The sequence below is a fragment of the Henckelia pumila genome, chromosome 4 (assembly GCF_033568475.1).
Source record: "Henckelia pumila isolate YLH828 chromosome 4, ASM3356847v2, whole genome shotgun sequence".
NCBI classification, from domain to species: Eukaryota; Viridiplantae; Streptophyta; class Magnoliopsida; order Lamiales; family Gesneriaceae; genus Henckelia; species Henckelia pumila.
In genome coordinates, this window is record NC_133123.1 from 138,453,969 (window position 1) to 138,478,171 (window position 24,203).

General features: G+C 35.7%; 2 protein-coding genes across 5 annotated transcripts; both read left to right on the forward strand.

The window, feature by feature from the left end:
* Positions 1-146: 146 nt before the first annotated feature.
* On the forward strand, positions 147-8,445 carry LOC140863620 (mediator of RNA polymerase II transcription subunit 21). 4 transcript variants are annotated; one of them, XM_073267159.1, is made up of 5 exons: positions 147-274; positions 936-1,197; positions 7,133-7,210; positions 7,612-7,663; positions 7,912-8,445. In XM_073267159.1, exons 2-5 carry the CDS (start codon positions 985-987, stop codon positions 8,031-8,033), a joined length of 465 nt encoding a protein of 154 aa, XP_073123260.1. In that variant the 5' UTR covers positions 147-274; positions 936-984; the 3' UTR covers positions 8,034-8,445. The 4 variants fall into 4 exon arrangements, with proteins under 4 accessions (XP_073123260.1, XP_073123263.1, XP_073123262.1 ...); XM_073267162.1 differs by having other exon boundaries at positions 7,987-8,445; XM_073267161.1 differs by having other exon boundaries at positions 8,053-8,445.
* Positions 8,446-14,682: 6,237 nt separating this feature from the next.
* Positions 14,683-15,930, forward strand: LOC140866694 (protein MKS1-like). The gene has a single exon (XM_073271726.1). It carries the CDS (start codon positions 14,724-14,726, stop codon positions 15,465-15,467), a length of 744 nt encoding a protein of 247 aa, XP_073127827.1. The 5' UTR covers positions 14,683-14,723; the 3' UTR covers positions 15,468-15,930.
* Positions 15,931-24,203: the final 8,273 nt, after the last annotated feature.

Genomic DNA, 24,203 nt, shown 5'->3' on the forward strand with positions numbered 1-24,203 from the left:
CGGTCCTTTGGTCGAATATTTTTATTTGGATAATCTAAAATTTGGGGTCCATTAAGGTCCATTGGACTTATGGGATTATGCTGTTTTGGTCAAATAGATTAAAAAATCAGGCCCATTTAAATTGTCCCCAACACTCGGTTATGAGCCTCCGTACGTTCTTAACTGTGGTCTGTGAAATCTAACGCAGAAATAGGTCTTACAAGGAAAAGGAGGAGCTTCAAGAGAGAAAGAGGAGTGTGGAGAATTGATTTTTATCTCTTATTCTCGCTGCAAGGTAATTCTGGTCGTCTCTTGGAATATTTCGATTTGATTGAGTTTTTGAGCTGATTTGTATTCGTCTTTGGAGGTTGGTTGCCATTGTGAAACAATTCGAGTATATATTTATGAGATGGGTGCCTTGACAGTGTTTGATGAAATCCCCGTAAGGAATGCGCGTGGTTTGCTTATAATGTGCTTGCTCAAATGCATGTTGGAAAAGAATTTGGACTTTGGTAACTTAGTTAACTATGACCACACTTGTTTGCTCGAACAATCGACTGCCATTCGGACTTTAGTTCGTCACACATGCGAACTGTGGTTTGAATTTTTTTTTTTCTGAAAATTCCTGGGTTTATATCAAGATTCTTTCTTTTTAGTTTGACTGTAATTGTAAATATTCAACAAATCTTGGTGTATTTGTGCGGTAGTTCTAGTGATAATTATTGCAGGTTATACTTGTTTCTTTCTATTTAATTACGATGTGTTTTTATAATAATTACTATCATTATAGCTCCCCTTCCTTGGTGAAAGAAGATTCTTTTTTTAGAAATTCCCCCCAATATTATAGTGTCAATCAGTTTCTTTTTCAGCCTTGTTTGTTATTTTTCTCATGTTCGTGTGTTTGTGTGTGCATTTTGTATATCTAATTTTTAATCTTTTGGATCCCCGCTCCCCAGCTATTCAAATTTTGTTCCAAATTTTTTGAAACAATTCAGAGTAAAGGAAATGGACATAATATCCCAATTACAAGAACAAGTGAATACTATAGCTTCTCTTGCTTTCAATACATTTGGGGCTCTTCAAAGAGATGCCGTTCCAGTTCAACTATCACCTAATTATCCAGAGCCTCCTGCCATTTCTAATGTTGTGGATGACACTGCTAATCTCGCTGTGCAGCCCAAACTTCTGAGTTCTGCTCTAGTGAAAGCCGCTAAACAGGTTGGTCAGCTAGCAATTCATGAGCAATTGATAGAATCCGCTTATCATATTCAATATTGTGAGATTTTTTAATCCTTCACGTGATTATTTTTGGCTTATTTCAAAAAACTGTGTGTCTTTTCTTGTTATTTTTTTTGGCACTTGTCTTGTAGTTATTCCTCTTTGGTACTAGTTAATCCTCTTTAAGTTTGTGGTGATTCTAACTCGCCTCAGAAAGAAAGATCTTGTTTGATTTATGTTTATTAACAGTATCTCGAGTACTCGAATTCCCAGATATTTGCATCACCATCAAATTTTTTTATAGTATAACCTAATGCAACACTGAAAATGGTAAAACATGATTTTGCTGGTCATCCGTGATTATTGATTGTTAGCAAAAGATTGAGACCTATGTTGTGTGTGTGTGTGTGTGGTTTTTTTTAAATAAAAGATACAAAAATAATCTTTTAACCATCTGTTTTACTCATTTTATGCTTCATCGGATCATTTTCTAAATCTGTGCTGTACAAAAATAACTTTTTCCTTGGAAGTAGTCCCTAAGCACGCCATAGACATTTTCCACCGTTAAACCTTGTAGGACAATGTTTTTGACAGTTTTCTGTGGAACACTTTGTCACGACCCCTCCAGCCCACAAATCTCTAGAAGCTAGTCCAGGCCCATCAACAACTAAGGATATTGTTTATCGATCAAAGACACATGGAAAGTTCAAGGCTGCAGATTAGCAACTTTGGTAGTGATATGATTTCCATAATTTGTTATATTCTCGTTCATTCCAAAATAAGAGTAGATCTCATCAATTAGGAAGTTATATCTTTTGGTTTAGATAGGAATATTTATTTCTTGTTTCTCAAGACAATTTTTGTATTTATTATGAGAAGTTCTGGAATAAAGAAAATCATCAGAGATTTTTATTCATATCAAAAGTGTGGAGATCGTGAGGTTCTCTCTTCAACGAGCCTCAACCTACAATTTTCAAAATAGCGAGACGAGGGCGAAAATCCCATAAACACGCTAACACCATAGCTAGTGGAAATTTTTCCGTGAATCGTCCCATAACTAGATCCGTTTCAAGTGCTCATAACAACTTGGTATCAGAGCCGGGCGCTATGGGGGATTTGCACGCAATTCACAGGCAGCTGGAGGCCTTCATGGCATGTACAAAGAGGACAAGATCGCAAATGAACAGCGGCAGCGAGAGAATGATCAACGACAGCGAGAATTAAGCAACCGACTTGAGGAGATCTCTCTCAACATCAACGCATCCAAAACCGAAACCATTAATGATAACACCGACAGCCGCAAGGAATCCCACTTTTCAAAGCCACGCACAAACGACGGACGGGACAACTCACTGTTCGTCCCCAAATACACCAGGTTGGATTTCCCTTGTTACGACGGGAAGTCGGACCCCTTGGCTTGGCTAAATCGCTGCGAGCACTTCTTTGAACACCAACACACACACGAAGCAGAAAAGGTGGGGCTGGCATCCTTTCACCTCGAGGGCAAGGCACAAATGTGGTTCCGTAAATTAAAGAAAGATCATCCCGATCTTCAGTGGGAAGACTTTGCGGAACAATGTGATCTTAGATTTGGCCCACCAATCCGATGCGATACCTTTGGCGAACTGGCCAAACTTCGCCAAACAGGATCGGTGGACGATTATCAGGAGCGTTTTGAGGAGTTGCTGGCCCGTTCTTGCTCTTTAACAGCCCAGCAGGAGGTCCAGTTGTTCATTGGCGGATTACGTAAAAGTGTTGCTATTGAAGTCCAAATCCATCAACCAACCACTCTCACTACTGCAATGAACTTGGCACGGTTATATACAACCCGTATCGACAACCCACAAGATGAAGTGCGCACGCCCTTGCGTCGTGCCGGCAACTTGCCACAGCATACACCGGTCATCAAACGTTTAAGTAGAACAGAATTGGAAGATAGACGCTCAAAAGGACTCTGTTTCAATTGTGATGAGAAATATGCACCAGGGCATCGTTGCAAACGCTTGTTTTTGCTAGAAGGTCTCGAGGATGACACAGTCCAAGATGAGGAGCACCCTGACAACGAGGATTTAAATGAATTTGGAGCCTCTATTCATGCAATTTCAAGCACTCGAGGCGCCAAAACTATGCAAATTTGGGGGGAGGTTTCTGGCTTCCACTTAAAGGTACTCATTGATTCAGGGAGCACGCATTGCTTCATCGATGCACTAACGGCCAGCAAACTACAGTTAGCAATTGAGACCAGACCTTCTTTAAAGGTTTCAGTGGCTAATGGTGCGCAACTTCCGTGTTCAGGTGTCTGCCGGAATGTGCAGCTTGTGCTAAGTACAGCCCATTTCTCTGTGGACCTTTTCTTAATTCCATTGGGTGAGTTCGGGGTGGTCCTCGGCGTAAACTGGTTGTGCCCCCTTGGTTCCATTAACTGGGACTTCGCCAATATGATGATGCACTTTCACTATAAAGGGAGTCATATCAGCCTCCAAGGGAAAGACCTTGATTCCAGTTCCGGTCCTTTCGCTTTTACAATCTCTGATTTCATTGAGCAGCAGCAACCGAGTCTCAAAGAGTTGCTGGAAGAATTCGACAGCATTTTTGAGCAACCTACGGGTCTCCCTCCAAGGCGGCAACAAACTCACAGAATCTTATTAACACAAGGGACAGATCCTGTCGTGGTTCGGCCTTACCGCTACCCACATGCTCAGAAAGATGAGATCGAGAGACAGTGCGCGGAAATGGCCAAACAGGGGATTATTCGACCCAGCACCTCGCCCTTTTCCTCCCCTGTATTATTAGTCAGCAAGGCAGATCACTCTTGGCGATTTTGCGTGGACTATCGGGCCCTGAATGCTAGAACAGTGAAAGATAAGTTTCCCATTCCGGTGATTGACGAGCTGCTGGAAGAACTTCATGGGGCACAATACTTCACCAAACTCGATCTTCGAGCAGGGTACCACCAAATCTTGATGGACCCAGCATGTATCCACATGACGGCTTTCAGAACCCATCACGGTCATTTCGAGTTTCTGGTCATGCCCTTCGGGCTTACCAATGCACCATCTACCTTCCAAGCCATCATGAACTCTATCTTCGGGGAGTATTTACGGCGTTTTGTTCTCGTCTTCTTTGACGACATTCTCGTTTACAGTAAATCATGGGATGATCACATGGAACACTTACGTAAAGTCTTCTCCACGATTAAGACCCAACAGTTTTTTCTGAAACGCTCCAAATGCTTGCTGGCTCAAACCGAGGTCGCCTATCTCGGCCATCTCGTGACACAATCAGGGGTCAAGGTCGATGACGGTAAAATTGCTGCTATATCTGCATGGCCAACACCAACCTCAGTCCGTGCTCTTCGAGGTTTCCTTGGCCTTGCGGGCTATTACCGCAAGTTTGTCCAAGATTATGGAATTATTGCGGCACCCTTGATGCGCCTCCTTCGCAAAAACTCTTTTGTGTGGTCGCAGGAGGCTACACGGGCATTTGAGGCCTTAAAGTCAGCTATGACAACCACTCCCGTACTAGCCTTACCTGATTTTTCAGAACCATTTGTCGTGGAATGTGATGCTTCGGAAATGGGATTAGGGGCTGTCCTTCTTCAGCATGGCAGACCGATCGCTTTCTATAGCCAGACTTTGGCGCTACAACATCGTAAATTACCAGCATATGAAAAGGAGTTAATTGGGTTGGCAAAAGCAATCCGTCACTGGCGTACTTACTTGTGGGGAGTCTCATTTCTGGTACGCACGGACCACTACAGCCTCAAATTTCTATTAGAGCAGCGCATCACAACTTCTCCTCAACAACGATGGATTAGCAAACTGTTGGGGTTTGACTTCCGAGTGGAATATCGCTCGGAAAAATCTAATGTGGTCGCTGACACACTCTCTCGCCGAGACGAGCCTGAAGTTAGCTCCCTCTGCGCCATATCAATCCCACGACTTCAATGGTTGGAAAAACTTCGGTCGGAACTACAGGCTCGCCCCGAATTACAGCCCCTTATCGAGAAGGTGCAAACGGGCGAAGCACTTGGGCCTTGGGACCATTCGGAGGGCCTCCTTTGGTATAAACAGAAGATTTTCGTGCCCTCGGATTCTGCACTCACTAGTACCATCACCACATTCTTTCATGACTCATGCCACGAGGGTTATCAGAAGACATTGCATCGCATCACCCGTGATTTTTATTGGCCACGCATGCGTGCCCAAATAAAAAAATTTGTTGCTGAATGCACGGTGTGCCAACGCAATAAGACTGAAAACTTGAAACCAGCGGGTTTATTACAGCCACTTCCAGTACCTCACCATGTATGGACGGATATCTCTATGGATTTTATCGATGGGCTTCCCCAATCACAAGGCAAAAATGTTCTGTTGGTCGTGGTTGACAGATTTTCAAAATATGCGCATTTTGTGGCGCTTTCACACCCTTACTCAGCCGTGCAAGTTGCCCGGCTCTTCTTTGAAAATATCTTCAAGCTTCATGGGTTGCCCGAGTCTATCGTTTGTGATAGGGACGCCACATTCACTAGTGGCTTTTGGAAAGAATTGTTCCGCCTCAGTGGTACCCAACTTTGTTTTACTTCAGCTTACCATCCTCAGTCGGATGGCCAAACCGAGGCAGTCAACCGCATAGTGGAAATGTATCTTCGTTGTTTCTCGGGGGATTTCCCCAAGAAATGGGTCACCTGGCTTGCTTGGGCAGAATTCTGTTATAACACCAGCTTCCATTCTTCCTTACGCTCATCCCCATTTGAAGTTGTGTATGGCCGACCACCTCCACGTCTTTTAGCATTCTGCCCGGGGGTGGCTAAATTGGAGGCGGTTGACAAGGAGTTACAGTCACGGGATGAGATTCTGCAGCGCCTCCGGCAGCAACTCTTGCATGCCCAAAACATCATGAAAGCTCACTATGATGCCTCTCATAGAGACGTCCAATTCTCGGTGGGAGATATGGTTTTGTTGCGCTTACAACCATATCGCCAATCTAGCATAGTTGTTCGCATGAATAAGAAGCTTTCTCCACGCTACTATGGCCCTTTCGAAGTTATCTCCCGTATTGGTCAGGTTGCATACAAGCTCAAACTTCCAGACTCTTCTTTGATCCACCCTGTCTTCCATGTTTCATCTCTGAAACCGTTCAAGGGCTGAATTCCCCACAGCTCAGAACTGCCTCGGCTCGCACCAGAAGAGCCACCACCCCAGCCATTGGCCATTTTGGACTCTCGAATTCGGCACGGACGTCGCGAACTTTTAATCCATTGGGCCGGCCGCTCACCTAGCGAGGCTTCCTGGACAGACGCAGCCACCTTAGCTGCTGAATTTCCTTCTTTCGTGATCGAGGACGATCACGGATCTCTAGAGGGGTGTAATGTCACGACCCCTCCAGCCCACAAATCTCTAGAAGCTAGTCCAGGCCCATCAACAACTAAGGATATTGTTTATCGATCAAAGACACATGGAAAGTTCAAGGCTGCAAATTAGCAACTTTGGTAGTGATATGATTTCCATAATTTGTTATATTCTCGTTCATTCCAAAATAAGAGTAGATCTCATCAATTAGGAAGTTATATCTTTTGGTTTAGATAGGAATATTTATTTCTTGTTTCTCAAGACAATTTTTGTATTTATTATGAGATGTTCTGGAATAAAGAAAATCATCAGAGATTTTTATTCATATCAAAAGTGTGGAGATCGTGAGGTTCTCTCTTCAACGAGCCTCAACCTACAATTTTCAAAATAGCGAGACGAGGGCGAAAATCCCATAAACACGCTAACACCATAGCTAGTGGAAATTTTTCCGTGAATCGTCCCATAACTAGATCCGTTTCAAGTGCTCATAACACACTTTCTGTTGATAGTTTGGTGATTCTGAAATTTGCTTGGTCCAGTCCATGAGGAGTCCCTGTAAATTTAGATTGTCTTCTTTTTCACAGTTTGATGCATTGGTTTCTGCTCTACCATTATCAGAGGGAGGTGAAGAAGCTCAATTGAAAAGAATCGCTGAACTCCAGGTGTGAAGTTTTTTGTCTTTATCTCTAATAAAATGATGTAATGTGGATGAGTATGTGAGATTACATTTGCTGTCATTTAGCTCCTGCATTGTTTTGGAAACAGTGGGGCTGTGGAGTACTACGTGATGCCAGATGCATGCTGTTAATTGAATGAAGTTTAATTTATCTGGAGTTTTGTAGGATAAGGGCATTGCCTAATTACTACGATGCATAATTGTGTTGATTATATTCCTGAGTTCTGTTGTTCTACCGGCCTGTGATGAGTTGCCGCCCTTTGTTAATATTTGAGAATATACTCCTCAACCTGTATAATTGTGTGGGTTGAATACTCATTGGTACCATGGAATCTTTTCAGTTTGTATCCACTATGAAGTTTATCTAATTAAAAGAATTGCTGGCAGGCTGAAAATGATGCAATTGGCCAAGAACTTCAAAAGCAACTGGAAGCTGCAGGCAAGCTTTTCTACTCCTAATTATTGCACTAGATTTAACTTCAGTATTGTCTTTTGTATGGGGTTTCCAGTATCCCTGCTTTTAATGGGAAGAAGGAGACTCCAGTTTTTCATTTTATATTTTTCGAGAACATTGATAGGATTTTTTCCATATAATAGTATTATGGATCCAGTATTGATGGATATCATTCCATTTCAAACTGTGTCTTGTTACTAGTGAAATATCCAATTAACTTCATATTTGCTCAGTCCTGTATCGTGCAACTTTGTTTAGTACCTTTCTTCAACCTCAGTACTTCAACAATAGTTCTCAGTCTGCTTTAGTTTGCTTTGGAAATCCTGTTCATGTGCTTGTCCCATCCAACATCTGATGATGCCGTTGCTGTCCAGAAAAGGAACTAAAGCAGGTCCGGGAATTATTCAGTCAAGCTACAGATAACTGCTTGAACTTAAAGAAACCAGATTGATGCGATCACAACGGATGAGCAGACAACTAATACAGTTTATATTCATCGGGTACCTGAGAAACAGTGGCTTTGATAAATATATCAAGAACTCAATCGGGTACTTCCAATGGTTTTATGCTCCGAAACTAGGCTGTATATTATGTACTCCATGTAAAACACTTTCTCAACGATTTACTTGAATGCAACTTAATTTCAACTTCATTCCGATAAAGCATTTGTATTGTTTTAGAGATCGTTGCACCTAGCGTTTGGTTGTCGTTACATATACAAACGGATCATTATAATTGAAAAAACATGCAAAAAATTGTTTCTAGTATTCTTTTCCTCAGAAATTGCATTTAAGATTGGTGACTTGGTACTCCACGATGATTCCAAACTTTTCAAACCCAAACACGACCGTTTTTTACCCCTTCACTTTTCAACGTCCATCTATATTGGTCTGGTTCAGGGCTTTTACTCTATCCAATCGGATTCGGTCAATTTGATTGGGTCCGGGTTGTGGGTCAGATAAATTAAAAGCTCGATCACTCATTACTGCACGATTTTTCCTCCATGCAAATTTTTCCGGTTGACTATTTCTGATGACTGCATAATAAAATTGGCAACTCCCATTATGTCTCCCAAATTTGTCGCTCCCAAAGCATATTATCCATACAATCTATGCTAAGAAAGGAGATAAAGAGTTCATTTAGTTAAGCCTAAAATGGTCGATCTATCTTGCTAACACACCTTTTGGATCGTGAAATGAGACGATGACGAAAAAGATAATAAATTGAAAAATAAAGATAACATAATTATTTTAATTTTTTTATTTGCTGATTCCTTCTAGAAAATATAAGCAACCTTAAAATTGCAGGTGTTCTTTTTGCTTTTTTTTTTTTCCCTCTTAGGAGAACTACTCGTAACAAGTTCTCTTCATGCAATTCAGATTTAAAAATTTTGGACATAAAAGTTTTGCTCACTATATATATATATATAATTAGCAACCATAACACACGTTAGGAGAAAAAAAGTTATGTTTATCATTGTAGTGATCCACGCCGTGATCATCTACTAATCAGAAGTTTAAGCATGTATTTAACTTAATTAAACATAATCAGAGAAATCACATCGGAAACTATAAAAGATAAACAACCCAAGATAATTTAAGCTTAAATACAACCAAATCGAATAAATACCAGATAAAATCTTAATCTAAAACTCTTCTGAAGACTCCTGCTACCAAGCCCTGGTCACCGACCAACTACAGTTCTCGCTCCTGGTCCACCTGCAAACCTGCCCGTCGAATGGGGTGTTCGAGATAAAAGCATGGACGTGAGCGCTAACACCCAATACGTAAAGTATTGAATATACAGGTCTATATGAAGCATGCAATCATGAACTATGAATGCTCTGGTAAACTGGGATCATATCTGGAAAATCATGCTCAGTACACAGGCGCCTCCAATATGTGCACGTTGCTCCGAAGATCCAGTGGGTGCCACACATACTGAACCCGATCTTGGAGTATCACCGTCCTGGGTAAACCGCACACGCTGCCCCGTCAGTCCAGTGGGTGTCACACGGTACCCGATCGTATAATAACAACAACCCTAGGGCTGAGCGACCCTAGAACAACTGGCTATCTCAAAAGGATAACAGGCTCAACATGGTATGCAAATGACGCATACAAATCATGAACAGTAAATCATACATATCATGACAGATAATAATGCAACACATAATTATGCAACACATAAACATGTATATTCAGCTGGCTATCTCAGTCTGTACTTACGTACCTTAGTTCTACCAGGCAAGCTAGACCAGCTCTATGTCCAAGCCTACAGTTCACACTACAATGAAAAATACTCATGCATTATAACCTTATTCTAAAAGTCTTAACTACTTTATAGCATACTCCCTATTTACTATAAGGAGCTAGAGCTTACATGCGTCCGTCGTCAGCCCATTGATGAACACTGCCCCAAAACTTGGGCACTGCTCCGCCGCAACCCTGAAGCACCTGGCCAACCTCCGGACCAAGCCTAGGAAGGCTGGAATCACCCCTAAACCCCTAAAACCAAGCTGGAACCAAGAGAGAGTGTGTGAAATTATGTGAGAAATGAGGCCCTCAGATGGCCTATTTATAGGCGGAGTTCGGACGGTCCGAACTGCCACTTGTCCGAGCCATTTTCGGATGGCCCGAACTGGTCCGCACGCTCCGAACTGTTTTGGTCCTTCCGAACTCATTTTGGATCCCCCGGGACCTATCCTACCATTTTTTGACGTTTCGGATCTAATTTTCCACTTATTTTCACCAAATAATGACTCCTTAAACATGTTTTGACACTTTTAAATTATATGTTATTTTTTAACATGTTTAAAATCAATTAATCTTGTATAATGGGACCAGACTACTACAATCATGCTTAAGGGAGTGTTTTGTGGAGCTTTTGCTTATTTAAAATTGATTTTTAGAGATTATTTTGAAGTTGGAGAAAAGTTAAAGCACAAAGTGTTTGAAAATAGAAGTTTAAAGTTAATACAAGCTAAAGTTTGAGTGTTTTGAAAATAATTGCTTCCAAACTTAATTTTTAGTTAAATTATAATCATACCCTTAAACTATATAAAATTGATCTCTTTTAATAATTAAATTTTGATACTCACACTATAAAAAAACGTATTTATATAATTATTATATTATGAATATTGTATCAAAATTACTTTATTTTTTTATAACATGGATGCTTGAAAAAATATGTAATATTAATAAAAATAAAAATAAAAAAATGACAAAATTTTACTAATACAAAAAATATGTATAAGACAATTCTGAAAATTCAAATAATATAAAAATTAAAAATATATTTAAAAATAAATGCTTGTATTAAAATATGACTGAAATTTTATAAATTATAGATATTAAAAACTATTAAAAACTTATAATGAGATAAAATTAAGTTAAATGAATCATGGGTATATTAATATAAGTATGTGATATGATAAATATTGTATGGAAATCAATGTCAACTTATAATTTTAAACTCTAAAGTAAAAAAACAGGAGGAGGAAAAAGCATAACACTAGCTCTTGTTTCTAGCTTTTGGCTAAAATTTATAGAAGTTGAAGCTGAATTTGATATTGAAAAACACTCAAAAGCACTTCTATGCGGCTAGAATCTAAGAAGTGCTTTCTAGAAGCTTTCCAACATAGTCACTGACTGCGATGTTACAAGAACATGATCGTGACATAATTTGAGATGCCTCTCATAATATATATTATTGTTTACCATTTTTTATATGAATATATGCAATCGTTTCGTTTGTGAGATGAGACGATAGAAGATGTGTGATGTAGAGATGATATGTGTATATGTGAATAACATAACATTTTACAATTCTAATATTTCGTAGAACTTAAATAAAAAATTGGATGAAATGAATTCGATATATTATTAACTAATATCCAATCATTAGTATCAAACAATATCTGGTAATTAAAAAACAAGAGTGTAAATCACCTTTCTATTAAAAACGTATTTAATTCAAAAGTTAGTGGGAGTAAGTCCGCTTTACATGCAACTCTTGACTGATCAAAGTTGGTAGTTTTCTAAGAGACACTTCCAAAATTGTCGAAAAGAAAAGCAAGGGAAGACCATATTCATATCATATGCGTACAAAAAAGCGAACAACGAATATTAATTCGTAATTCCCACATAAAATATGCATGTCCACTTATTCATATATATTTAATTAAAAATAGAGTTTAATATAAAATTGCATGATTTTTTTTTATTTTTTATGTATTAGATTCGATTACTTATTTACTTTGTTCAAAGCAAAATTTTTCATTTATTAATTTATACATTTAATAACTGAATATAAATAAAAATAATGCACTGCAAAAAAGAAAATAAAAATAAAACGTTATACAAGTTCCAAATCTCACACAATCAATTACTCAATCATATAATCTGATGCCGCAAAATTTCCAAAGTCAATTTTGGACTGCTGAGGAAGTGAAAAGAGTGATTCAGTATATCAAGATCTGACGTATAAATGTTCGAGAGATTGTTCAAGAAAATTTATATTTGTGGTGAAAAATAATATTTTTAACATTAAAATTAATATTTTTTTCATAAATCAAATCGAAAATTCATCTCACAAATTGACTCGTGGAATGGTTTCATATGATTTTTTGTGAAATGGAAAATAGCTATGGCTAAATATACCCAGGGGCCATGATCAATTGTTTTGTTACATAAATTTTTTAACCCAAAAAAAAAAAAAAAAACACACACACACACACACACATACACATATATAATATATACATTTTTTCGCACTTTTGACCATCCGTCACTAATTTTTTTAAAAAAACACACACATATATATAATATATATAAACAATTTTTCGCACTTTTGACCATCCGTCACTCGTTCACTGAATCAATAAGTTTCTACATTGGATCTTGCATTTAATTGTTTCTCATACTAAAATAATGGAGCATTCGGGTTGTTTGTATGTGACGATTTTAATCCTAAAAGTTAGGGATTTTTTTTTTTTTTAGAAGACTTGTAACTTTATTGAAGAGACTTAGTTACAAGATTGATCAATTGGCACCCAATAAAAAATTACCGGGGAAAAAATAACAAATTTTATTAGAAAGTAAGCTACAATATTTGCCAGAGCCGGCCCTGGGACAGGGCTACCAGGGTTCCTGTCCAGGGCCCAAAATTTTATATATATATATATATACTTATATATTAAATAAAATAATTTTAAAAATAAGTTCATTATACCTAAAATATATATCTTCACAATTTTTATTGTCGATTAAACTCTCACTCTATATCTATAAAAAAAAAATCACTTCATGAACTGGTGAAGAGAAAAACTCTTGCGACACTTAGGTTTATATATTCACAATCTCACGAGAAACCTTTTTCTTTTAATTGACTCAAGTTTGTTAATTTTTTATTATTGTTATTTAGTGATTTATGGATTAATATTTTTTTCAAATCTATTTTGTTCTTTAATTAATTTCTTAGACATAAATTTGAGTGATTTTTTTTATGGTTTGATTAGATTTTTGCGTATTTTATGAGCTTTAATGAAAAAATTTGTTCTTTAATTAATAAAATCTTACTTACTAACCACAATGACTCTAGATAGGCTAAATGGATTTGCAATTTTAAGCATTGAAAAGAATATTTTGGAAAACATTGGATATAATGATATCATTGATGATTTTGCCTCTAAAAGTGCATCAAAAAGACACTTTAAATGAGTTGCTTGTGTTGTTTTTTTGTTGGTATATATGCTATCATGAATGATGTAAAAAATTTTTTTGGAAGAAGCAGTGCTCGTGGAAGACAATTTATTGATCGAAAGATAAACTTGGTGCATAATTTATAGTTTCGTCCAGGGTCTTTAGACAACAAGAACCGGCTCTGGTATTTGCATGTCTCCTAACATGAAAAAAATCTACTGTTGCTAAATCCGATAGCAAATATTTTATCTCTGAGACACATAATCCAACATAACTCAAATCACTCAAAGGCTCGGTAATTGCTTACACCAACAAAAGTGAGTCAGATGTGAGTATAACGTTCTGAAAACCTTTCTCTTGTATTTGTTTGAGGCCCTCCCTGCCAATGACCACCGATCCAGGATTCGCCAAAAAAGTTAGGGAATTTTTTTTTAATCATCTATATTTGAATTTTTGCAATTTTGATCCATTATTATATCATCATAATAGAGTTTTACTCTTGGATATATATATTTATTGATGTTTAGCTTTTCGGTGGAAGTGTTTGCATGTTACTAAACATTTTTGTTGATTTTCAATAATTGTCTCTGTTGGATAGAGCGATCGAACCATGACGTTTAGACTGCTGTGAGATTTAAAAGATTTGTGTTGCACTATTACCAACAGCTATAGCTTTTGGTAAAACGACAAGCGCTCGGTTCTACAGTTGATATCAAAGTCAAGTTCATGGATAATAACATAAAAATAATCCTCCTTAAAATGTCAAGAGCCAAGAGAAATAGCAAAAAAATAAGAAAAGTACTCTAAAAATATAAAAACGTACTATTGCATAAAAAGTTGTAAACTATAGCAATGAAATTGTAAAATTATTAAAACAACTAAAATCTATGAATTGCAATATTCAAGAAGCTTATCAAAAATTAAAAAAAAAAATCCAAACAATTAATTTTTCCAATGGAAGGGTTTTTGGTTCAAATACCTAGCACGTCATCTTCAACAACGTTACATGGCCTATGCATACATAAATACACACGCCACATATATATATATATATGTTGACAAGTTCAAACATTGATTATTCAGTACACCACGAAAGCGGCACCAATTACCCTTCAAATGAGTAGTATTATACTATTACTATAGACGAGTAGCCAATAACACTTGATTTTTTTTAAATATGTTTCACAATTATTATACTCCATTGACCAAGTACTACCCCCTTCCCCCCATGTATATATACACATTTCACATTCTCAAAAAATAATATATATACTTTATTATTATTATTATTATCCAACAATTAAAAAACCACCACCACCATCTCCGGTTCCTCCGCCGCCATGGACACGCCGGACATCCCATTTTCCCGTTCTCCCAGACGCGAGATCCAGGGTCCCCGCCCGACCCCACTCAAAGTACGCAAAGACTCCCACAAGATCCGGAAACCACCGGTGGCGCCGCCTCCAGCAGCAGCTTCTGGTTCTCAGAACCACTACCACCCCCACGCGCCGCCTCCGCCGCGGCCGCCTGTCATTATATACACCGTCTCCCCCAAGATCATCCATGCAAACCCTAACGAGTTCATGTCCCTAGTACAACGTTTGACCGGCCCAAACTCAAATATTAGTACTACTTCCAATTACTCTAATAATTTCCAGTTTCAAGACAACTCCGGGGCCATTTCCCCGGCGGCGCGTTTGGCTTCCATCGAGAAGACCAGGTCGCCGGAAGGAAGAAAAGCACCGCAGCAGCTGGTTGCTGATTATTATGATGACATGGGAATGGGATCGTCGATCCAAGGGATAGAGATAGGATCAGATATCCAGAGGACTTCACAGTTCCCTGGAATCTTATCCCCTAATCCAAATGCTCTTCCTCCAATCCCACCAAACTTCTTCTCCCCTCCATCTGATATTCATTCAAATCCCCTAAACTTTTTTCAAGAATATTTCACGAGCCCCGCTGCTTTACACAGTAACACTACTACTTTCCTCCTCCCAAGTCCTTCTACTTTATTTTCACCTCAAATCAACATGCCTTCTCCAAATACTTTACATCTTTTCAATACTTTGTTTGACCTTTAACTTCTTTATTTTACATCATGTACACACACAATTCAAGAAAACCAAAAAATATAACTTAGTGCTGCGTGGCGAGGCAAAAAACATCGCCCCAGAAATCTTTGAATTCCAATATCCATATTATTATACTCTATTTCTTTTTAGTCTTGGCAATAGTAGCTAAGCTCCGATCCATGCCAGCTACCAAACATTGAACAAGGAAGGGACAGAATTGTAATTCCATCGATTCGATCGACATTTTCGAGCAAGTGGGGACTTGGAGTATTTAATTATTTATTTAATCGTTATAGGTGAGGGTTTATAATATGTGGGGCATTGGATTCTGATGTAATAATTATGGTTACATTTTTTGGCTGAAATATCTGTTTTTTTGTCTTTGTATAGTCATCATATCTTATGGTATCATTTTTGTCACGTAGCCCACCGCTTGTGGATCACAAAAAAAAAAATTTTATTTTCTTCTTTGTTTTCGGCTCATTTGTATACCTAGACAAATTTTCAATTATTACGTACAAATAGTATGTTGTTGTGAAAAGTAAAAATTTATGATAAAAACTAAAAATTTTAAAATTCAAAATATATATCAAATCAAACACTTATAAAAATTTTTCTCTAAACTTGTGTTATTTCTTCACAAATGTTGAGGTTTATTTATAGATCCTCAATTGAGAAATGTCCAAAAATAAATATGTCATCCATTACATAATCAAAAATTAAAATATCTTCACATCACCATAACAATAATTTTCAATCTAATTTTAATATATAATTTCCAATACTCCCCCTTGTGATGATGATCGTGATATTACGTGTTTGTATACTGCCTCGTTAAAAACTTTACTAGGAAAAACCCAGTGAGATAAAAACCATATCAAGAAAAAAAGAGTGCAGCCACGTAAACTCCCCCTCATGTTAATACGATCGATTCTTCACATACGCTGTAGATTTCGCATCCCAATATTATATATATGCTTTCTGAATATTGCTGTAGAAAGCGCCTTTGTGAAGAGATCTGATGAGTTCTCACTTGATTGAATGTAACAGATATCAATATCTTTATTTTTCTCAAGCTATTGAGTGTAGGCAAAGAACTTTGGGGGGATATGTTTGGTTCTGTCACTTTTGATGTATCCTTCTTTCATTTGAGCAATACATGCAGCATTATCTTCATACAGCGTCATATGATTCTTGTTTACTGATAATCCACAAGAAGTTTGGATATGTTGTGTCATTGATTTTAGCCAAACACATTCACGACTTGCTTCATATAGCGCAATAATCTCGGCGTGATTTGATGAAGTTGTTACTAGTGTTTGTTTCTGTGAACGCCAAGAAATTGCTGTGCCTCCAGGAGTAAATACATATCCGGTTTGGGAACGTGCCTTATGTGGATCAGATAAATATCCAGCATCAGCATAATCAATGATACTTTGATTGGTATTTTTTGAGTACAAAAATCTCAAATCTGTCGTTCCTCGTAGATAACGGAATATATGTTTAATTTCATTCCAGTGTCTCTTTGTAGGATATGAACTGAATCTTGCTAATAAATTTACAGCAAAAAATATATCAGGTCTAGTGCAATTTGCAAGATACATAAGGGCACCAATGACACTTAGATATGGTACTTCTGGACCAAGAATAACTTCATCATCTTCACATGGACGAAATGGTTCCTTTTCTATGTTTAATGATCTTACAACCATTGGAGTACTTAATGGATTTGAGTTATCCACATTAAAACGTTTAAAGATCTTTTCTGTATAATTTGTCTGATGAACAAAAATTCCACATTCTTTTTGTTCAATTTGCAAACCCAAGCAATACTTGGTTTTCCCAAGATCCTTCATTTCGAATTCTTCTTTCAAGTACATCATAACTTCTTGAATTTTTTTATTCGTTCCAATGATATTTAAATCATCAACATATACAACAATAATTACACATCCGGATGTTGTTTTCTTGATGAAAACACAAGGTCATATTGGATCATTTACATATTTCTTTTTCATCAAGTGCTCACTTAGCCGATTATACCACATTCGACCGGATTGCTTCAACCCATATAATGATCTTTGCAATTTTACATAATAAAATTCTCTGGGTTTTGAACTTTGTGCTTCAGACATCTTAAATCCTTCAGGGATTTTCATGTATATATCACTATCAAGTGATCCGTATAAGTAAGCTGTAACAAAATCCATAAGACACATTTCCAAATTTTCAGACACGACCAAACTAATCAAATATCGAAACATAATTGCATCCATAACAGGAGAATACATTTTTTCATAATCAATTCCAGGCCTTTGAGAAAAACCTTGTGCAACAAGTTTAGCTTTATATCTTGCTATTTCATTTTTCTCATTTCGCTTTCGAATAAAAACCCATCTGTATCCAACAGGTTTTACACCTTTAGGTGTGAGGACTATAGGTCCAAAAACATTACGTTTATTTAGCGAATCCAATTCAACCTGGATGGCATCTTTCTATTTGGCCCAATCATGACGAGTTTTACATTCTCCAAAAGATTTTGGTTCATGATCCTCATTTTCATTTATGATGTCACATGCCACATTATAAGAAAATATCTCATCAATATCTTCTATATCTTTTCGGTTCCATATTTTTCCAGTATTAATATAATTGATAGAGATTTCACGATTCTCGTCAGTTTGTGGTTCTGACAGAATATTTTCATCATCAGGTGTTTCTTCTGGAACACCATTTTCTATTTTATGATTATCGTGTTTCTCTATGCCTTTTCTTTTCCGAGGATTTTTATCCTTGGAACCGACTGGCCTTCCACGCTTTAAGCGTTTTATGACATCATGAGTGTCTTCAATTTGTTTCTTTGGAATTTCAATTCGAGCAGGGGCATTTACAGCATGTATATATGATTTTGTTATCCCTTTTGTGTCTGCAAATACATCTGGAATTTGATTTGCAATTCTTTGCAAGTGCACAATTTGTTGTACATCTTTCTCACATTGTTTGGTCCTGGGATCCAAATGTAACAATGGTACATACCATGTGATTTTCTTTTCGATGTGTTTCTTTTCTCCCCCTAAAATTGGAAAGATTTCTTCATTAAAATGACAATCAGCAAGGCGTGCTGTGAACACATCGCCTGTCTGAGGCTCAAGATATCGAATGATTGATGGGCTATCATAACCGATATAAATACCGATTTTTCTTTGAGGACCCATTTTTGATCGTTGAGGTGGTGCAATAGGCACATATACCATACATCCAAAAATTCTCATATGAGAAATATTTGGTTCTTTACCAAATGCAAGTTGCAATGAGGAGAATTTATGATATGCACTTGGTCTGATGCGAATTAATGCCGCAACATGTAAAATTGCATGTCTCCATATAGAAATAGAGAGTTTTGTTCTCATAATAATTGGTCTAGCAATCAGTTGTAGACGTTTAATCAATGATTCAGTTAATCCATTCTGTGTATGAACATGAGCAACAGGATGTTCAACAGTAATTTTCATTGACATACAATAGTCATTGAAAGTTTGAAAAGTAAATTCTCCAGCATTATCAAGTATTATTTTTTTGATTGTATAATCGGGAAATTGATTCCGCAATTTTATTATTTGAGCCATTAATGTTGCAAATGCCACATTTCGAGTTGACAATAAGCATACATGTAACCATCTGCTGGAGGCATCGATCAATACCATAAAATATCGAAATGGTCCACATGATGGATGAATTGGCCCACAAATATCATCCTGAATACGTTCAAGAAATATGAGTGATTCTGTTTGGATTTTAGCAGGTGATGGTCTTATAATAAGTTTTCCAAGAGAACATGCTTTACATTGAAACTTATTATTCTGAAAGATATTCTGGTCTTTCAATGGATGACCATGTGTATTTTCAATAATTCTTCGCATCATTATTGAACCAGGATGTCCCAATCGATCATGCCAATTGGTTAATATTGAAGAATTATTAACCATCATATTTGATTCGATTGACCTTATATGTGTATAATGCAATCCAGTAGGGATCATTGATAATTTTTCAACCACATATTTCTTTCCTGATTTATATGTGGTAAGACACATATATTTCTGATTTCCATCAGTTATCGTCTCAGTATCATATCCATGAGAATATATGTCATTAAAACTCAACAAATTTCTTTTCGATTGTGGTGAATATAAAGCATCATTTATCCGAAATTTTGTACCATTTGGTAACAAAAATTGTGCTTTACCACAACCTTCAATCAAGTCTACAGGACCTGATATGGGATTCACCATTGTTTTTGTTGGTTTTATTTCCATGAAATATTTTTCATATCGCAAAACAGTGTGCGTTGTACCACTATCCGGTATGCAAATTTTTATGATATTATTTCCATGTTTGCTCATAGCATTTTCCATATCAAACTTCACAAAAATGCAATAAAGAAAAATTAAATACAATACAAATGCAAAATATAACATGCTTTATAATACAAGAATGCATGAAAAATACAATTTTGTTACAATCTAGTCCCACCAATCTTTTAATCAATGTCTTCGAAATCATTCAAAAAATCTGCAGCATTAAAACTAGTTGAACCAATTAAATGGTAACTATTTTCAATAAAATTGGTCTCTTTTCCTTTCCCCTTTGTCGATTCTTTATAGAGCTTACACAGGTGCTCAGGGAATCGACAAATATGTGACCAATGTCCTGGAGTGCCACATCTATAACAAACACTCTCAGATCTTTTTGAGTGATTTTTATTTTCACTCGTATTTTCATGCTGCCTTTTTGGTGGGTGGTTCGTGAAGTTCTTTTGAGATGAGTTATTGAAATAACTATCTCGATTATTTTCACATCCACGACCACGACCACGACCGCGATAATTTTTACGTCCACGTCCACGCCCACTTCCACTTCCTCGACCTCGTCCATGACCAAAATATTGTCTATGCCTTTGATTTTGGTTTTTATTTTTAATTACGACATTTTCTTCTGGAAATGACGTTGAACCAGTGGGTCGGGATTGATGATTTCTTACTAACAGTTCGTCGTTCTTTTCCGCCACAAGAAGACATGCGATGAGTTCAGAATATCTCAAAAATCCATGCACTCTATACTGTTGTTGTAGAGTTATATTTGATGCGTGGAATGTGGAAAATATTTTTTCAAGCATTTTCATATCAGTAACAACATGCTCACAAAATTTCAATTGCGAGACAATTCGATACATCGCAGAATTGCAATCACTGACTTTTTTAAAGTCTTGGAATCTCAACGTATTCCATTCATCACGAGCGGTCGGGAGTATAACTTCCCTTATATGCTCAAATCTTTCTTTCAACCCTTTTCATAAAATCATTGGGTCTTTTTCTGTGAGATACTCACATTTCAATCCTTCATCAAGATGTCTACGTAAGAAAATCATAGACTTTGCCTTTTCTTGTGAGGATGATATATTATTTTCTTTGATGGTATCACTTAGACCCAATGACTCAAGATGCATCTCTACATCGAGAGTCCATGGCATATAATTCTTTCCAGTGATATCGAGCGCGACAAATTCAATCTTTGCCAAATTTGACATGGTGGTACTAGAAAAATAACAATGCATTTTATTAGTTAATTTCTATACAATAAAAAATAATGGAATAACGAAGATTACAAGTGCGTGTACAAATAGAGAAAAAGTATGTGGTGAAAAATCGCTGGTGAGTACAAGACTCGTGAGTATGATGATCATAGTCGTTATGAAAAATAGCCTTATAAATGTCATCATCTTCATCTTCGAAAAATCGAGGAGAAATTATTTTGAGAGAAAGAGTGAATTTGGTGTGATTGAAAATGAGTTTGAGTGAACATATTTATAGGGCAAAAACTAGCCGTTTGTTACCGTTGGAGGTAAGAAAAAATTGAGTATGTGTTGAATAAAAATTTGTGATAATCATGTGATGCATATAATGATAATCATAATTAAATATACACAATAAAATATATATCATATCACGTTATTATAAGGTCAGTGTCATAGATAGTCTCTTATATAATAACATGAAATTATACAAATATAATTAGACAATAAAATTATATAAGCAGTAATGTATAATCATATCACGTTATTATAAGGTCGGTGTCATAGACAGCCTCTTATATAATAATATGAAATTATACAAATATAATTACACAATAAAATTATATAAGCAGTAATGTATAATCATATCGCGTTATTATTTAAAAATCTTAGAAGCTTTTATACTTGTCGTATCCCTTACTGGGAGTGTGGGATGTAGTCTTAACATTCTCCCAGGATTTATAACAAGTTTTTTTAAAAAACTTATTTTTTTTATCGTGTGTGATAATAACATGATATTATATATTAAATATATACACTACAAATAAATAAACAATAAAATAAATATACTTACTTGTTAAATATTTTTGTCTTCTCTTTGTGTTTTGGAGCGTTGAAAATTATAGAGAACCTTCGAGCGATCGTGCTGATAACGTGTTGTGAAAAGTAAAAATTTATGGTAAAAACTAAAAACTCTAAAACTCAAAATATATATCAAACCAAACACTTATAAAATCTTATCTCTAAACTTGTGTTATTTCTTCACAAATGTTGAGGTCTACTTATAGATCCTCAATTGAGAAATGTCCAAAAATAAATATGTCATCCATTACATAATCAAAAATTAAAATATCATCACATCACCATCACAATAATTTTCAATCTAATTTTAATATATAATTTCCAATATATATGATATATTGTAAACATTTTTACTTCTATTTTGGAGTATCACACTTGTTTTAGAATCTTTAGGCACTCTTATCTCGCAAGTACATTTATAAGAGTTGAGCGGCACAGGGCACACTAATAAAATATTATATATATATATATATATATATATATATATATATATATATATATATATATATATATATATATATATATATAGAGTTTTTTTTAAGTGTCCACCTACAATGCCCACTATCATGTTCATCAATGATGTGACACTATTCTATTGGACCTACAATTTATCACATTCAATAGAATAGTGTCACATCATTGATGGGCATGATAGGTGGACACTTGAAAGAAACTATATATATATATATATAATTTTGATCACCTGCACCCTAGGGTGGTGCATGATTTTTCGTGTGCGACCACTAAAACCCGGTGCCGTGTTTTAGTGTAAAAAAAAACAATGATCGCACACGAAAAACCCTGCATCCTAGGGTGCAGATGATCATTACTTTATATATATATATATATATATATATATATATATTAGTTTTTTTGTTTTTTGTTTTTTTTTAAATTGTTAATTTCAAGTTGGGACATGGGATTCATATAATTATCAAGCTCTACATTTAGTAATATTGAATCGTCATATCCCTAACTAATTGGCATTTAGTAATATTGAATCATCAAGTTGGGACATGGGATTCATATAGTTATCAAGCTCTACATTCATTTTCATATTGTGAGCGAGTGTTTGATACATGATTATCCAAATGTAATAAAATAAGATATTAATTACGATCTTATTAATACGTTCATCTTAGCTCATGTATAAATATATATATTACATAATTGGATTCTAAGTCTCGATATTATTTCTCCACTACCTTATTACTTTTTATCTTTTGGAATCTTTTGAGGGTTTTTTTTTACTATATATATTAATTTCATAATTTGCATGCCTCGCTAATTTCATACATGGTTTAAAACACGAAATATTTTTTGAGATTGATTTTTTAAAATATTGTTGCGCTTTATGGTACCAAATTGTTTACGGATTAATAAATGCTAATCACATGTAGTGCTCATTTGATTTCCATTATTTCATATCTTCAGCTCGAATTAATATTAGGTTGCGTACGGGTGGAATTATTAAATTTTGAGAGAGATTTGGTCGATGAATATTTCATAATTATTTAAAATTGGTATAATTCTCCATTTAATCCCTTTTTTTTGATGCGGTTTTGATTTCGTCCCTCATTTTTTCGTTAACCCAATTTAGTACTCTAATTTTTGAACGCTTTTCGAAATCAGTCCTTCCGTCCAATGAGATGTTAAAATAGACGGGATGACTTGTTTACCAAGTAAAAGTGACATATTGAATAGGTTGCTTTTATTAAAACTCTCATTTTTTAAAAAAATATTTTTATGTTTTATTTATTTTTTCATGATTTGTTTTATTTATTTTAGGTCTCTATAATTTAAAAATATCATAAATTAGTCCTCAAAAATATATTAGATCATAAAATAAATTATAAGGACTAATTGTGTTGCAATTTTCAAAGTTTAAGGACTAAAAATGTTGCTTTGAAATGTTAGGGACCAAAAACATTTTGATATGAAAGTATAAACTAAAAAAGTATTTTTCTCCTTTTATTGTTGAATCTTTTTACGTTAAAAGATTAAAATTTTCAAACAACTCACCATTTTAACATGAGTCACCTTAAGATGTCTAACTATGTCTGAATATTATAGTCAACATTCCACGGTTATAATTTTCAAATGTAAACATACAAATTATAATATTACAACAAAACAATAGTCGAATCAAACATATATCATTATATTTAGCGAATTTAATGAAAATCAGCACATGAAATAGAAAATAAATACCAATGGTTTAACATCAATCCAACAAAGCCTGATAATCAATCTAATTTATGCATAAAAAATACAAATACAAATTCAAAACATAACGTCTGATGAAAATAAAA